The sequence below is a fragment of the Nematostella vectensis genome, chromosome 10, assembly GCF_932526225.1.
Source record: "Nematostella vectensis chromosome 10, jaNemVect1.1, whole genome shotgun sequence".
Taxonomy (NCBI): Eukaryota; Metazoa; Cnidaria; class Anthozoa; order Actiniaria; family Edwardsiidae; genus Nematostella; species Nematostella vectensis.
Genome location: NC_064043.1, coordinates 14,449,087 through 14,466,490, shown reverse-complemented (window position 1 = coordinate 14,466,490; position 17,404 = coordinate 14,449,087). Strand labels below are relative to the sequence as shown.

Sequence of the window (17,404 nt, the reverse complement as noted above, 5' to 3'; positions counted from 1 at the left end):
GCTTAGTAGCTCTTCGTCTCAGTTCTATTATTTTCGACTTTAAGGTTGTTCAGATTGCACGTCACCTGATCTATTTCGGGTTCTACGGATTTAGTGACTTGTTACGACTGACGCAGACTCTTCTGTCTATCTTGGATTGCGAGCAGAGAGCGTTCACACGCATACACAACGGCGGAAAAAATGATGGTGAGTCGGCAACGTAAAGTGTGGAAACTCAAACTCCAAGGTTCTTTTTTCTTCCTCAAGGCTTGAGCTACTACCGGAGGCTTATTTCCAGAAATTGTTCTACCCAAAAATCCGAATTCCTACGAAACTTCAGGATATATTAAAGAAGTTATTAAGGTTTATAGAAAAAATATTTGCGAGTCAATCCGTGGGAAAATGTGAAATCCGATAAAAGGCGGAATTACTTGAAAACCAGCGACGAAAAATGTTTTAGTACGGTCTTTCATATGGATATACTTTAAGCGATTTGCGGCGACAAAATTAACCTCCGGTATTACCTTAACTGCTATTGTAACAAAAACGAATCCTCTCCTAAATAATGTAGCTATTTTAGTATACAATCTAATTAACGATGTATACATCACATCTTTTTTGTGTCTGGTTTGACTACCATCGTTAATCACTATTAATGAAAGGTTAAGTTTTGTTTACCGTCCTCACACAATCCCTTGTATCTACTACCTCGTATCAGTTTTGTGTTTGGTTTTGCATATGAACTCGGTGTTTGGTTTTGCATATGAACTCGAAGTAATTTGATGTTTGCTGAACTAGGTGTTACTCCCAATCCCTGTTGTGCTTTGCTCAATGTTTTAAAGCTCGCATTTCATGAATTCGCGCGAAAAAAAGGGATTTTGAACTCGCTTTTTTAGGATTACAAAAAGGCGGAATTTCTTGAATACCAGCGACGCAAAAAGTGGTTAAGTTTTGTTGACCATCCTCACATAATCACATGTATCTCCTACCTCGCATCAGTTCTGTGTTTGGTTTTGACTACAATCTTTGATCACCATTGTTGAAAGGCGAAGTTCTGCTTTTGACCATTCTCACATTATCCCTTCTATCTCCCACGTCGCACCAGTTTTGTTTATGGTTTTGACTACCATCTTTAATATTTTGAAAGGCGAAGTTCTACTGTTGACCATACTCACATGTTCCCTTGTATCTCCTACCTTCCACCAGCAGTAAACGACAACAAGGTCGAGATGACGAAGAGCATCCACTTACTGGGGGCCACTATGACAAGGGTCGCTTTTGGTGGGAGCCTAGACCCTTGGGGGCTCATTCAGCACTCTGAAGGAGGGACCAAGGGCGAGATCGAGATTGACCATGTCGTCATGGAAACCAAGTTGAAGGTCCTTGAGATTTTGGAGTTCATCATGAACGTTCGTCTTGATTACCGGATCTCGAGTCTCTTGACGATTTTCAAGAAAGATTTCGACGAGAGTAACGCCAACATAGGAGATGTCAATGCCGATAACGGTAAGATGAGATTTTAATTTTTGCTTGTGAATATTATCTTGTACGTGTTGTTCCATTTAATTCAAAATGAGTTAGATTTGTTTCAAAAGCCCGTGTATAGTAATACTGTCTCTATAAAGAGTAGCCCTGTAATTAGCATAGGTAAACGGTAAAATCATCTGCCATAAATAAATCTAGTGATCTAATCTGTTAAATTAGAAAGAAGCCCTATAAACATCGGTTTTTCTGTTGCATGGTCCCTAAAATCTTCATAAAACACTACCGAAATTGTATTAAGACAGGTAAAGACGAAATATAACCCTAACCCGTCAATTAAATGAAGCCAATCTAAAAATCCTAACCCACCTATTCTGTGCTTTACTCTAGCGTTTCTGTGTATTGCTTCCTGGAGATCGTTCCATGTATGCAGAGTAAATAAAGCACCTAGAATTCTTTAGATTAAAATGCATGCGATCTATAGTTTGGGGACATTTAAACGGCATCTTACTTATATAAAATGATCTAGATTAACATGTGTAACATTCTTTTCCAGGAAAAAAGTCAAAACGACGCTGTAAAATCGACGAGGCTGGTGTGCCCCACTACCTCGCACCACATACTTGTATGTCTAAATTATCTCTAAACGGTGCCCTCTATACTACTCAAAACCTTAAATCATCTAGGGAACCTCGAAATTATTATCCTAAAATATTGATCAATAAAATTAAAAGCATGGTGCATGGACGCTTCCTTTAACGTTTATTTGTTGGGTGGTCTTGTGTAAACCACGCTTTGAGTCATCTTTTTATTGAGGATCTTTTACTGTAATAAATAAATGAACATGTAGTCTACCCTTGAGATCAGAGCCTTCTCTGTAGGTCATATATTAAATAAATAGGTAAAAAAAGTACGGGGATACCTGTACGCAAGTTGAGGTAGAGGTAGACTGAGTAGTTGATGAGAGGGAAAGGAAATCCAAATCAGTTAATCTATTTCTGTGTTGAGAGATCCCTACGAGGCTTCTGATTTACTAAATTTATCCATTGAACTAAATTCGAATACTTAAACTTGTATAAAGGTGATAACAGACTAACCATTTAATATCTGATGGGAAAGTTGCAGATTTTTCTTTTTTTGTGCTCGCTCCAGGACGTTTGACCTGCCCAATTTTTGGGATTCGTTACTGACCTACATTAAATGGTCATCCCCTAAATGAGATTTTTCTTACGTTTGTTGCTTGAGACCTTTGTGTACATTCTCTTCTTCTGTCATGCAGGGATTGATTTAGAGAATATCAGTGCACAGGCGGAGGCCATCTTTGGAGGCTCAATGTAAGTACTATTGCGATTACTTATAAGCGCCTCGCCTTATCATGTTACACATACAGCGGCAATCGCACCAGTTTATTTCCGGATAATTTCAAATCTATGTAAGTGAGATGTTCATTTAAGTAGAGAAATTCGATACATTTTTCAATGAAAACGGCTTCATTTTACTATATTTTCACAATGAAAGCTTAAACTTAAGTGTCACTTAAGACAGAGAGTCTTTAACTGTATTGTCGTACTGGCCTTAGCCAGTATATTTTTACTGCTGTGTTGTTGTGCTACGCCTTTAGCTTATTTGTGCTAATGTGTTGTAAATATGTGTTCAGCGGTTTCTGGGTCCTCCCTGTATTTCTGTCTGTAGGGTATTTGGACTGATGCGTTGTTGTTTGTGGTGACATGTTTTATCTCTTCAGCGGTTCCTAGGTTGTCCCTCTAGCTCTGCCTGTAGTTTATTTGTGATGTGTTGTTGTAACTGTATTCATTGGCTCCTGGGTATTCCTGTATCTCTTGCCTCTACCCTCTGTGTGCTGTTATGTCGTATCTGTAAGATTTTAGTCAGTTTCGACATAACGGCTGGGAAGGTAATTACTGGACTGATCGAGAATAGTTGTTTATTATCACTAATCAGCACGTAAAAACTGCAATACAAATCACAAAGGGTCTAAAATCAGTAACAGAGACTTACAATAGGTTACATAACATTTAAGAGATCATTATCTGGCAATCACTTCGTGGTTATTCCCGTAGATCGTCCTTGAATGTAGCACATTCCGACGTTGCCCAATCACAAGTATATTATTTACAATCACACGGTGAATAGACCAGAAAATCAAATGGTTCCTACAGCATGTCATTACCTATGCTAACCAATACAATGTACAGTATAACATAAAGGGGCTTACCTCTTTCCCCAGCTATAGGTGTATTCAGTAGATCATAAATAATCCCTCCCTCTGTAGCTTATTTGTGTCGTGTTGTGGTGTCGGTTCAGTGGCTCCTGGGCCCTCCCTCTGTAGCTTATTTGTGTTGTGTTGTGGTGTCGGTTCAGTGGCTCCTGGGCCCTCCCTCTGTAGCTTATTTGTGTCGTGTTGTGGTGTCGGTTCAGTGGCTCCTGGGCCCTCTCTCTGTAGCTTATTTGTGTTGTGTTGTGGTATCTGTTCAGTGGCTCCTGGGCCCTCCCTCTAGCTCTCTCTGTAGCTTATTTGTGTTATGTTGTGGTGTCTGTTCAGTGGCTCCTGGGCCCTCTCTATGTAGCTTATTTGTGTTGTGTTGTGGTGTCTGTTCAGTGGCTCCTGGGCCCTCCCTCTGTAGCTTATTTGTGTTGTGTTGTGGTGTCTGTTCAGTGGCTCCTGGGCCCTCCCTCTAGCTCTCTCTGTAGCTTATTTGTGTTGTGTTGTGATGTCTGTTCAGTGGCTCCTGGACCCTCTCTCTAGCTCTCTCTGTAGCTTATTTGTGTTGTGTTGTGGTATCTGTTCAGTGGCTCCTGGACCCTCTCTCTGTAGCTTATTTGTGTTGTGTTGTGGTATCTGTTCAGTGGCTCCTGGGCCCTCTCTATGTAGCTTATTTGTGTTGTGTTGTGGTATCTGTTCAGTGGCTCCTGGACCCTCTCTCTGTAGCTTATTTGTGTTGTGTTGTGGTATCTGTTCAGTGGCTCCTGGACCCTCTCTCTGTAGCTTATTTGTGTTGTGTTGTGGTATCTGTTCAGTGGCTCCTGGGCCCTCCCTCTGTAGCTTATTTGTGTTGTGTTGTGGTATCTGTTCAGTGGCTCCTGGGCTCTCTCTCTGTAGCTTATTTGTGTTGTGTTGTGGTATCTGTTCAGTGGCTCCTGGGCCCTCTCTCTGTAGCTTATTTGTGTTGTGTTGTGGTATCTGTTCAGTGGCTCCTGGGCCCTCTCTATGTAGCTTATTTGTGTTGTGTTGTGGTATCTGTTCAGTGGCTCCTGGGCCCTCTCTCTGTAGCTTATTTGTGTTGTGTTGTGGTATCTGTTCAGTGGCTCCTGGGCCCTCTCTCTGTAGCTTATTTGTGTCGTGTTGTGATGTCTGTTCAGTGGCTCCTGGGCCCTCTCTCTGTAGCTTATTTGTGTTGTGTTGTGTTGTGGTATCTGTTCAGTGGCTCCTGGGCCCTCTCTCTAGCTCTCTCTGTAGCTTATTTGTGTTGTGTTGTGGTGTCGGTTCAGTGGCTCCTGGGCCCTCCCTCTAGCTCTCTCTGTAGCTTATTTGTGTTGTGTTGTGATGTCTGTTCAGTGGCCCCTGGGCCCTCCCTCTAGCTCTCTCTGTAGCTTATTTGTGTTGTGTTGTGGTGTCTGTTCAGTGGCTCCTGTGCCCTCTCTCTGTAGCTTATTTGTGTTGTGTTGTGGTATCTGTTCAGTGGCTCCTGGGCCCTCCCTCTAGCTCTCTCTGTAGCTTATTTGTGTTGTGTTGTGGTATCTGTTCAGTGGCTCCTGGGCCCTCCCTCTAGCTCTCTCTGTAGCTTATTTGTGCAAATTTGTTGATGTATCTGTAGCTCTGCCTTGGCTTATTTGTGCTTATGTAGTGTTTTATGTTGTTGTAGTGGGTCTGCGGATATCGACCTTGACCTCGATGGGCAGGGCGGACGTACCTTCCTGAGGGTGTTGCTGTACCTCTGTATGCACGACTACCCGTCACTAGTCACCGGCTCACTGCAACTGCTCATTAGACATTTCAGCCAGAGACAAGAGGTTCTGCAGGCATTTAAACAGGTAAGACAGGGGAAAGAAACAAGTTAGACGGGTCAAAGAAACAAGTAAGGCAGTTCAAAGAAACATGTAAGACAAGTCGAAGAAACAAGGTGAATAAACAGGGAAACGGATTGAAGAAAACAGGTGTGGTTGATTTTAGAAACAGGTGAAACATGTGTGGTTAAGTTCACAAGTATTTTTTTTCTCCTAAAATAAGGTGTCAATATAATGGTTAACTAGATGCTGTTAACTTGTTCAACACTAAAACTTATAAACTTGGAAATGGATAATAGGGAACTCAATATTGGAGACTCCAACTAACACCAGCAATTATCCCCTTTCATTGCCACCATGATTATCCAGTTGCCGTCTAGAATACTCCTAAGTAACTTGCTTTTATTGAAATTTTGATTCCAAGACTAATGATACTCTTTTTGCATTCTTATTTTCAGGTACAGCTTCTTGTGTCCACAAGTGACGTGGAGAACTACAAGCAGATTCGGTCAGACCTGGACGAGCTCCGCTTATTGGTGGAGAAGTCGGAACTCTGGGTGTACAAGAGCAAGAAGGACTCCATCGGGTCCACAAAGAAAAAGAAAGAAACTGCTGACGGAGACAATGACAAAGAGGCTCTAGATAAACAAGACAAAGCGGCTCAACAGGTTAGTCAGGGCACACTAGTTTAGCGGGTTATCTAGAACAATCTATTGATGACTTACTAGTCTAATTATTTCTTGGTGTCTGTCTTTTTTGCAGGACGCAGCGAAAGATACAGAAAAGGTCAGTTGATAGTTTTGGCTATTTGACAGGTAAAAGTAACACGAATTGCGTATTTGATAACTTTGCAAACACTTGGCAACGGTTTCAGTCGAACGTATTTGGTCAAAATACTAGGCGAATTGCATAAATGTTGACGGTTCTGTGCAAACTTTAAGATTGATAACTTGTCCTGTTTATTAACGCGCGAGAAACCTTGATTGCGAGTTTGCTATCGTCAAATAATAATTTGTTGCATATTTACAACCATCTAAGTGTTTGCAATAAAATTTATTAATGCCTTATTGTCCGTTGGAGTTCATGTTAGTTAGAAGCAAACTCGACATTAAATATTCATTTTTGTGAATCAGAACAACCCCTCTTGCTTCTTTGATGAAATTAGGATGGCTATTGTTATTTATCCTTCTTTTTAACCTCGCTCTAGTTCCGAACACGGATATCTAGCGAAGGATCAATGGAGTTGGAAGTTGAACACTCAGAATCGATGACGCTCAAAAACTACAAGAAAGTAGAAGCGGTGAGTACCGTAAATGGTCTAATAAACACCGGGTAAGTAGATAATACGTAATCAAATGTAATACTGAATTTGTTTCAAAAGAGAATTTCTATTTCAAGCTTTTGTGATATTTTTATTGATTTGGCGAATGAATATATCTTTACTCGTCCCAGATCCTTCAGCGAATCAGTCAGCTCTGTGTGACATACGGACCTGATGACGTAAAGAAGAACCGCAAGCACGAACAAAGGCTACTGCGCAACATGGGCGCGCATACTGTAGTGCTTGAACTGCTGCAAATACCATATGCCAAGGTACTGCAGGCTCACTTGCATGGTTGATAATCTATACAATAAAAGGTCATGGAAATGCATGCACATAAATGCATGATAAATGACAGTAAGTGTGAATGGAATATTTCATAGAGCTTTTTGGAAGGTTAAGCAGCCTCACGTGTGAACAGTAGGTAGAAGGGTTGATCTGATATGTCGCTTGTCCCGTTGCAGGATGAAGACATTCGAATGGAAGATATTATGGCACTGGCGCACGAGTTTTTGCAAAACTTTTGTCTTGGAAATCCACAGAACCAGTCTCTACTCCACAAGCATCTAGACCTGTTCCTGACTCCAGGGGTGTGTATGAACTCGCTATAAAACACTGTGGTAGAAATTTCAACTCTAAATCTCTGCGAACTCTCGCGGATGATTTCCAACTGCTAAATCGCCTTCTGGCTTCCGGCACTCTGTCAAACTCTGTCAAACTCTGTGAAACGTTTTTATAGGCCAGCACTGACATTCTTCGAATCACGCCACCTCCATCACAGCCGTCTTCGATTGTTAGCCAAAGCGTTTAAGATATCTTTTGACACGCTTTAACAGCTAGTTTGCAACTCTAACTGTATGTTAGTTTTGTCCCTTGTAATAGTTTCGGGACGTGTAAGTTAGGCCCCATATCTCTCGGCAGGTCCGTGAGACCAGAACAGCCCTATACTGACGTGGGATACCAGCATGTTATGCCATAGGTTGACGGTATTCGGAGAGAAGCGAGCTTTTCGTGATCGCTCTCTCTCTTACTGCGGCACCCGGCGATCCTACGGAGGATGTACGCTTCTCGTGAAATAATTTATAGTATTACCAGTCTAGAAGCTATAAACGTACAACTATACAACTTGATGGAACTCCTTAAAACGTCTCTCTGCTGAACATTGTGTTGTTCTATATTTTTGGATTGTGTTTTTTTTTTCTTCCAGCTGCTAGAATCCCAGACGTTGCGTTACATTTTCATGGATAACTCAGCGTTGTGTTACGAGGTCACGGAGCGCGTAGTTCAGCACATCATCCATTGCATCGAGTCACGTGGACGTCACGTGGAGTACCTTAAGCTTTTGCAGACGCTTGTGAAGGCTGAGGGGCAATCCATAAGAAAGACGCAAGACATGGTCATGGCGGAGGTGAGGGGAGGGGTGGGGCCATGTAGGGGAGGGGCTGGTAGACGCAATCAATCAGAAAGACGCAGAACATGGTCATGGCGGAGGTGAGGGGAAGGGTGTGGCCATGTAGGGGAGGGGCTGGTAGGGGCAATTGATCAGAAAGACGCAAGACATGGTCATGGCGGAGGTGAGGGGAGGGGTGGGGCCATGTAGGGGAGGGGCTGGTAGGGGCAATTGATCAGAAAGACGCAAGTAATGGTGATGGTGGAGGTGAGGGGAGGGGTGGGGCCATGTAGGGGAGGGGCTGGTAGGGGTAATCGATCAGAAAGACGCAAGACATGGTCATGGTGGAGGTGAGGGGAGGGGTGGGGCCATGTAGGGGAGGGGCTGGTAGACGCAATCAATCAGAAAGACGCAAGGCATGGTCATGGCGGAGGTGAGGGGAGGGGTGGGGCCATGTAGGGGAGGGGCTGGTAGGGGTAATCGATCAGAAAGACGCAAGACATGGTCATGGTGGAGGTGAGGGGAGGGGTGGGGCCATGTAGGGGAGGGGCTGGTAGACGCAATCAATCAGAAAGACGCAAGGCATGGTCATGGCGGAGGTGAGGGGAGGGGTGGGGCCATATAGGGGAGGGGTTGGTAGGGGCAATCAGTCAGAAAGACGCAGGACATGGTCATGGCGGAGGTGAGGGTAGGGTGGGGACATGTAGGGGTTGTAAGACATGGTCATGGCGGAGGTGAGGGTAGGGTGAGGACATGTAGGGGTTGTAAGACATGGTCATGGCGGAGGTGAGGGTAGGGTGGGGACATGTAGGGGTTGTAAGACATGGTCATGGCAGAGGGGAGAGGTGGGGACATCTATTGGAGGGGTTATGAGGGGCAATCGATGAGAAAAATGCAAGATGCAGTGTGGTTTCAGTGTGCATCACTCAATAGCAATACACGTGGCAGTAAATGCCCCGTTCTGCCATGTCTCGTGCACTGGTGGACGTTATTAGAAAAGTTACGAAAGGAAAGTTAATTGGATTTCCCTTCTATGTTGATGTTCTCGCTTCAGCTTGTGAACGTAGGCGAGGACGTCCTAGTGTTCTACAGCGACACGAAATCCTTTAACCACCTGATAGAGATGATGCAATCAGAGCGAGAGCGCTTGGACGAGGCGGGGGCTCTACTCTATCACATCAACCTGGTCCAGCTTCTCGCCTGCTGCACGGAGGGGAAGAATGTGTACACGGAGATTAAGTGCCACAGCCTGTTGCCGCTAGATGATATTGTGAGGGTGGTGACCCATGAGGACTGTATACCAGAGGTAGGTAATTGCTGCTCTAGGTGATGTAGGGTATTGCCTATACGCCGTTGGTGATGTGGGCGTTACTCCTTAGCCTTTTGCCGCTAGATGATATTGTGAGGGTGGTGACCCATGAGGACTGTATACCAGAGGTAGGTAATTGCTGCTCTAGGTGATGTAGGGTATTGCCTATACGCCGTTGGTGATGTGGGCGTTACTCCTTAGCCTTTTGCCGCTAGATGATATTGTGAGGGTGGTGACCCATGAGGACTGTATACCAGAGGTAGGTAATTGCTGCTCTAGGTGATGTAGGGTATTGCCTATACACCATTGGTGATGTGGGCGTTACTCCTTAGCCTGTTGACGATAGATAATTAATATTGTCAGGGTGGTTTGACAACACATGTGAAAAGATCTGAAGGGATGCTGCACCGCAAAATTTTTGACAATTTTTGAAAGCTCTAAAACGCCTCATGAGGGGTTTGTTACGGTAATTTCTGGTGTTAGCGTTAGCCTCACGTCTTGTGGTAAAATAGTGTGATTTCGGGTATGTGTCCTTCATGTGTGATAGGGTGGTATCGGGTATGTGTCCTTCAGGTTTTATGCTAAAATTTAGGTGAGTTTGGTGGGTAAGTAGTTTTACCTTCTTCACCTTATAGTACGATAGGGCGGCTGTTACCATCGTGTCCATCACTTGACCAGCATGGCTTCTTGTCTCTATTGTTTGTTCCATCTTATTATTGTATTTCGCATCCTCCAGGTCAAGAATGCGTATGTGAATTTCCTGAACCACTGTTATGTGGACACAGAGGTAGAGATGAAGGAGATCTACACCAGTAATCACATCTGGAGGCTCTTTGAGGATTTTCTCGTCGACATGGCTAGGGTAAGGACCCCTCTAGGGACAGATATATCCCTCGGCAGGATGGGATATATGGACAGGATGGGAAGTGCGATTGCAGGCCACAGGGTTTATAAGGGCGTGGTTCGGGCCAACTCGGTTGATGCTGATGGATGATGATGATGACGACGATGACTATGATGATGATGATGACGACGACGACGACGACGATGATGATGTTGATGATGATGATGACGATGATGATGACGACGACGACGACGACGATGACGATGACGATGACGATGACGATGACGATGACGATGACGATGACGATGACGATGACGATGACGATGACGGTGATGATGATGATGATGATGATGATGATGGCGATGATGATGATGGCGATGATGATGATGATGAAAGACCCCCTCATCCCAATCTTTCCCTTTTCATGATTTTCAATAAAAATAAAATAACTGCGCTCCTTTGTTGAACGTGGCGGGACAGTAGTTTTATCAAGTATTAAACTTAAAATGTGTATTTTGTCACATAATCGAATGTTGCCAATCGGCCAAAGGCAAATGCCTTCTTTGATGCTTTGATCACGTTTTTCAGCATTCCGTTATCAGGACTTATGTTGTGATTTCAGGTGTATATGTGTTGTTATTCACCAGGTGTGTAATAACATGATGGACCGGTATCACGCAGACACGATGCTTGAGAAGTACGTGACAGAGACGATCATGAACCTCATTACATTCTTCTTCAACTCGCCCTTCTCAGACGCCAGCACCACCATCAAGGTAACGGCGAATAGCGTGACAGTCACACGTCACGTCACGGTACAGTCACGTTACGTAACAGTCACCCATAGCACACGTCACCTAATCGACTTTGTCACGTTGCTGAACTTTATCATCTTTTCAACTCGCCCTTCTCAGACGCCAGCACCACCATCAAGGTAACGGCGAATAGCGTGACGTCACGCGTCACACACGTCACCTCTCAGTCACATAGCACACGTCATCTCATAGTCACATTACTAAACTTCGACACTTTCTTTATCTCGCCCTTCTTAGACGCCAGCATCACCATCTAGGTAATGACTAATAGTAATGCGTGACATTACAAACCTCACCGTCACGCATTACACGCAACTTAACAATCACGCAATCATTCATGTGTCAGTAATACGAAAGAACAATTCCCAATCGTGACGGTCACGCATTATGTCACATGTCGTTAAATATGACGTCACAGTCATGCAATCTTATTGGCACGGGGACATTGCTTGGGCTAGAAGGTTTGATCAACTGCTCGTGTTTTGTACACAGTCTCGTCAGCCCGTTTTTGTGAAGCTGTTGCGTGGAGCGTTCAGGGTGTCACAGTGCTCGTGGCTTTCTGGAGCACAGAAGTATCATGTGGAGACGTGCATCAAGGCGCTATCCGACATCGGTACGTATTGCCTAACGATCGGTACGTATTGCCTAATGATCGGTACGTATTGCCTAATGATCGGTACGTATTCCTAATGATTAGTACGTATTGCCTAATGATCGGCACGTATTGCCTAATGATCGGTACGTATTGCCTAATGATCGGTACGTATTGCTTAATGATCGGTACGTATTCCTTATGATCGGTACGTATTGCCTAATGATCGGCACGTATTCCTTATGATCGGTACGTATTGCCTAATGATCGGTACGCATTGCCTAATGATCGGTACGTATTCCTCATGATCGGTACGTATTGCCTCATGATCGGTACGTATTGCCTAATGATCTTTCCCATCTTAGAATTCCATGATCATACCTACCTTTGAAGTAGATAATCTTGAGTATCAATCTAAGGAGTAGATTATCTTGAGTACTAAGGGAGTGAATCCTTTGCAAGAAGCTGTTCTCTTCTTTTTATTGAAATTCTGAGCATATAAACACTGTGTACTTTTTCTCTCAGCTAAGAACCGCAACATTGCGATCCCCGGCGACCTGGAGACACAGATCCAAGCTCTGTTCACACGCTCCCAACTGGTGATGAAGCACACTCGGCACTGGCTTAGCCACGGCAAGGTCCGGCGGGACTCAACCATGCACTTGTCACGTGACTACCGCAGCATCATTGAGGGACTGCAGGTATTTGTCTGTCCGGTAACAGGTACATGGCCAGCTTATAACGAGTATCTTGTATGTGTCTCGCAAATTACAGGTATCGGGTATGTGTCTAGCTTATTACCGGGTACATGTCCTGCAAATTACGGGTATCGGGTATGTGTCCCGCTAATAACGGGTATCGGGTATGTGTCCCTTGGATATTTGGTATGTGTCCTTCAGGTAACGAGTATAAGGTATGTGTCCCGAGGGTATCTGGTATATGTCCTGTGGGTATCGGGTATGTGTCCTGTGGGTATCGGGTATGTGTCCTGTGGGTACCGGGTATGTGTCCCGTGGGTATCGGGTATATGTCCCATGGGTATCGGGTGTGTTTCCCGTGGGTATCGGGTATGTGTCCTGTGGGTATCGGGTATGTGTCCCGTGGGTCTCGGGTATGCGTCCCGTGGGTATCGGGTATTTGTCCTTCAGGTGACGGGTCTGTGTCCTGTGATTGACATTATAGCGTGTACCTGTTTCATACCGTGCTCCTCTGTTTCCTGGAAATCCTGCCTATGTGTTTTTTTCTAGGACATCGTTTCGTTACTAGAGGACCAGCTTCGACCGTTAATCCAGGCAGAGTCCTCGCTCCTAGTTGACGTGTTGTACAGACCCGATCTCATGTTTCCTGGACACTCAGAGGCAAGACAGAAAGCTGGCGATGGCGGATTTGTGACCAGGTAAAGTCCGGTAGTAGAGAAGACTTGATATCTGTCGTATCACGTCATAGCATCTCATCTGTAATAGGGTATTCTATTTACTCATTTATTTTTTCCTCCCCAACTAAATAAAGTTTTGTTATGTCAATTTGTCCCCAATAAAGTACGTGTGCAATACTGAGAACGCGGATAGAAAAAAACTTTCATAAAAAGAAACTTTGGTGACCATTTGGTGACTTGATATCACAAATTACTTGGTGGATCACACGTAGCGTCTTCATTCGACAAATAACCTTGCATTTCTAAGACTGGTGGAGCCACACTGAGCTTATGTGTCTTTATACCGCTAATTACCTATTTCCTCTTATATTTCCGCAGACTTGTGAACCACACCAAGCGATTGCTGCAAGACAACGAAGTCCTCTGCATCCGGGTCTTACAGACGCTAAAGGCAATGATGGCACGTGACACAGACTTCGGAGAAAAGGTTAGTTTGTGTATGATTAACTTTTTCATTGTTACGCCGCCCCTCGCTGCCCTTTCCATAAATAATAAGTCAACAGGAATTCCATCACTTGCGCGTTGGTTGAGTAAAAAGATCTGACTGTGAAAATGGTATTTTTGTTTCTGCTTTATCGCTTTGAATTTAATTCAAATTGCAAGTTATAAACACAAAAATACCACAAAACTTAAGAGAATATAGAGTATAGGACTTAATGTGTGTAAGCTTTGACTTTTACGTTAAGCTGATAATTATACTTATAACACCCTATTAGATTCCTTGCAGGCGCTTCAGTATCATGGGTGTTTTATTTTTTTTTCTTACCGCTTTACTTATCTCCCAGGGAGAGACTCTCAGGGTATCCCTTCTAAAACGCTACTACGGCGCCAACTACGCCATGACACGTGACAAAAAACGCTCCAGGGAACGCCTGTCCAGAAAGACGTCCAGTCAGTCCTGCAACTCCGGACCCGGTGCTACCCTTCTGTCACGCGCGGGCGTCACGCTCTTTGAGATGCAGTGTCATCTGGACGCATGTGGGACGTCCGATCTGATCATAGACCTGATCGTGGCCACACCCAACCATAGGATATTTCAGGAAATTATGGAACTGGCGATTGCGCTGCTTGAAGGAGGGAATGGTGTGATACAGGTAAAATGTCTGTAAAGTATCTGTCTGTCACCATTTAGTGAAGTACTAAGTGTATAAAAGCAACCATTTTCATCGGCTGATGTAGGGAAGCTATTGTGATACTTTTATTGAAATTCAGGTTCAGGTATGAAACTTTGATTTTAGATGGTTATTTCGAGATATCCTCACATGATTTGTCTTCTATTAAATAAAAATAATAACGACTGACTAGGGTGGCTGTGTACAAATACAAGCTGAGACACTAAGAGACAATGAATCGACTGGTAACAAATTAAGTTTGTGCTTGCATCTGTCTGTCGCATCTGTCTGTTGCAATCCCGAAACCAACGACTACAATCTTTAATCCAGTTCTATCTCCTCGATGTGAGATAATGAATGCCACCAAAACCTCTATTTCTGCGTTCTACTACTGTTGCACTTCTCTGGAATGAATATACCTCATGCCTTCATGCTTCATTGTAGAAATCGTTCCTGCATCGGTTCCTGACAGACAAGCTTTGCGAAGGCTTCTTTAATTACATGATGGAGCGGATGACTGACGCTGCGGCCGAAATAAAAGCGAACATCACGGTGCAGACATCTGACACAACACAGAGCGTCAGTAAAAAGAGCGAGAAAGAGACGTCAAGCAAGGCAGAGGAACTGAGGCGAGGAAATTTCCTGGGTGGCCGGAGAGACACGTTATCCAGCGGTGAGAGAAGGGAAGGGGTGTATGTATGGGACTGGAGTGGGAGTTATAGGAGTATGTCTAGGGGGTTTGGTGTAGGTGGGTAGGAAGGGATGTATGTATGAGGCTTGGTAAGAAGTAGAGGAATGGTAGTGGGTAGGAGGAGGCGGTAACTTTGAAGGAAGGGGTGTATGTATGGGACTGGAGTGGGAGTTATAGGAGGAGGTAGGGGGTTTTGTGTTAGGTGGGTAGGAAGGGGTGTATGTATGGGACTGGAGTGGGAGTTATAGGAGGAGGTAGGGGGTTTGGTGTAGGTAGGTAGGAAAGGTGTATGTATGGGACTGGAGTGGGAGTTATAGGAGGAGGTAGGGGGTTTGGTGTAGGTAGGTAGGAAGGGGTGTATGTATGGGACTGGAGTGGGAGTTATAGGAGGAGGTAGGGGGTTTTGTGTTAGGTGGGTAGGAAGGGGTGTATGTATGGGACTGGAGTGGGAGTTATAGGAGGAGGTAGGGGGTTTGGTGTAGGTAGGTAGGAAAGGTGTATGTATGGGACTGGAGTGGGAGTTATAGGAGGAGGTAGGGGGTTTGGTGTAGGTAGGTAGGAAGGGGTGTATGTATGGGACTGGAGTGGGAGTTATAGGAGGAGGTAGGGGGTTTTGTGTTAGGTGGGTAGGAAGGGGTGTATGTATGGGACTGGAGTGGGAGTTATAGGAGGAGGTAGGGGGTTTGGTGTAGGTAGGTAGGAAAGGTGTATGTATGGGACTGGAGTGGGAGTTATAGGAGGAGGTAGGGGGTTTGGTGTAGGTAGGTAGGAAGGGGTGTATGTATGGGACTGGAGTGGGAGTTATAGGAGGAGGTAGGGGGTTTGGTGTAGGTAGGTAGGAAGGGGTGTATGTATGGGACTGGAGTGGGAGTTATAGGAGGAGGTAGGGGGTTTTGTGTTAGGTGGGTAGGAAGGGGTGTATGTATGGGACTGGAGTGGGAGTTATAGGAGGAGGTAGGGGGTTTGGTGTAGGTAGGTAGGAAAGGTGTATGTATGTGACTGGAGTGGGAGTTATAGGAGGAGGTAGGGGGTTTGGTGTAGGTAGGTAGGAAGGGGTGTATGTATGGGACTGGAGTGGGAGTTATAGGAGGAGATAGGGGGTTTGGTGTAGGTGGGTAGGAAGGGATGTATGTAAGAGGCTTGGTAAGAAGTGGAGGAATGGTAGTGGGTAGAGGGTCACTTTGAAAGAGGGTGTTGTATGTTATGGGTTGGAGTGGGAGTGAAAGAAGGTAAATAGATAGTGGCTAGAGTAGGAATCGGAGAAGGTGTACAGTTTGAATGTTAATATATAGGGGCTAGAGTAGGAATCGGAGAAGGTGCTCAGTTTGAATGTTAATAGATAGGGGCTAGAGTAGGAATCGGAGAAGGTGCTCAGTTTGAATGTTAATAGATAGGGGCTAGAGTAGGAATCGGAGAAGGTGCTCAGTTTGAATGTTAATAGATAGGGGCTAGAGTAGGAATCGGAGAAGGTGCTCAGTTTGAATGTTAATAGATAGGGGCTAGAGTAGGAATCGGAGAAGGTGCTCAGTTTGAATGTTAATAGATAGGGGCTAGAGTAGGAATCGGAGAAGGTGCTCAGTTTGAATGTTAATAGATAGGGGCTAGAGTAGGAATCGGAGAAGGTGCTCAGTTTGAATGTTAATAGATAGGGGCTAGAGTAGGAATCGGAGAAGGTGCTCAGTTTGAATGTTAATAGATAGGGGCTAGAGTAGGAATCGGAGAAGGTGCTCAGTTTGAATGTTAATAGATAGGGGCTAGAGTAGGAATCGGAGGTGCTCAGTTTGAATGTTAATAGATAGGGGCTAGAGTAGGAATCGGAGAAGGTGGTCTGTTTGAATTGCGACAAGCATCGATAAGTTATGGTTAAATCTGATGTTGTATTTTGACTGTCTGACGGGTGCTTGTGATTTTTTATTGTTTGTTATGTTCTTTCTGATGTTGACTGTTGACAGTGTAGTATTGGTTAATGACTTCTTGATGTCGGTTACACGCACTTTGACAGGTGTTACTGAAGTGAATTTGTTAGGTGCTTATTTTCTCTCTAATCCGGGTTATTGGCTGTCTCGTGTCTGTTATTGGTTGTCTAGTGTCGGTTATTGGTTGTCTAGTGTCGGTTATTGGTTGTCTAGTGTCGGTTATTGGTTGTCTAGTGTCGGTTATTGGTTGTCTAGTGTCGGTTATTTGGTGTCTAGTATCAATTATTGGCTGTCTAGTGTCGGGTGTTGACAGTGATATCGGTTGTCCACAGGCTCATTGACTGGTGTTAGTGAAGAGATTAGGGAGCAGTTGATGGATGCTGCGGCACACACGAACAAAGCTTACTTAGCCGTGCGGCGAAGCCGAGACCCGGACACAGAGACAGAGACACCAAGGTACCAAGCCAGCTTAATAGTGAGACAAGTGTGAATTGA

At 44.5% G+C, this 17,404-nt stretch overlaps 1 protein-coding gene across 4 annotated transcripts in view; it reads left to right on the top strand.

Moving 5' to 3' along the window:
- LOC5509439 (inositol 1,4,5-trisphosphate receptor) overlaps positions 1–17,404 on the top strand; it is a 49,813-nt gene that overhangs the window by 19,323 nt on the left and 13,086 nt on the right. Inside the window, exons 21-41 of one of the 4 annotated variants that reach the window (XM_048733189.1) lie at positions 45–186; positions 1,189–1,485; positions 2,018–2,086; positions 2,741–2,795; positions 5,343–5,511; positions 5,943–6,152; positions 6,247–6,270; positions 6,692–6,784; positions 6,937–7,077; positions 7,270–7,395; positions 8,013–8,213; positions 9,250–9,501; positions 10,241–10,366; positions 10,996–11,124; positions 11,656–11,776; positions 12,281–12,456; positions 13,003–13,151; positions 13,509–13,617; positions 13,976–14,284; positions 14,747–14,975; positions 17,242–17,365. In XM_048733189.1, the coding sequence (XP_048589146.1) occupies positions 45–186; positions 1,189–1,485; positions 2,018–2,086; positions 2,741–2,795; positions 5,343–5,511; positions 5,943–6,152; positions 6,247–6,270; positions 6,692–6,784; positions 6,937–7,077; positions 7,270–7,395; positions 8,013–8,213; positions 9,250–9,501; positions 10,241–10,366; positions 10,996–11,124; positions 11,656–11,776; positions 12,281–12,456; positions 13,003–13,151; positions 13,509–13,617; positions 13,976–14,284; positions 14,747–14,975; positions 17,242–17,365 (3,251 nt within the window). Of the gene's footprint in view, positions 1–44; positions 187–1,185; positions 1,486–2,017; positions 2,087–2,740; positions 2,796–5,342; positions 5,512–5,942; positions 6,153–6,246; positions 6,271–6,691; positions 6,785–6,936; positions 7,078–7,269; positions 7,396–8,012; positions 8,214–9,249; positions 9,502–10,240; positions 10,367–10,995; positions 11,125–11,655; positions 11,777–12,280; positions 12,457–13,002; positions 13,152–13,508; positions 13,618–13,975; positions 14,285–14,746; positions 14,976–17,241; positions 17,366–17,404 lie in introns of all 4 variants that reach the window. The other 3 variants (XM_048733188.1, XM_048733191.1, XM_048733190.1) reach the window with 3 other exon arrangements.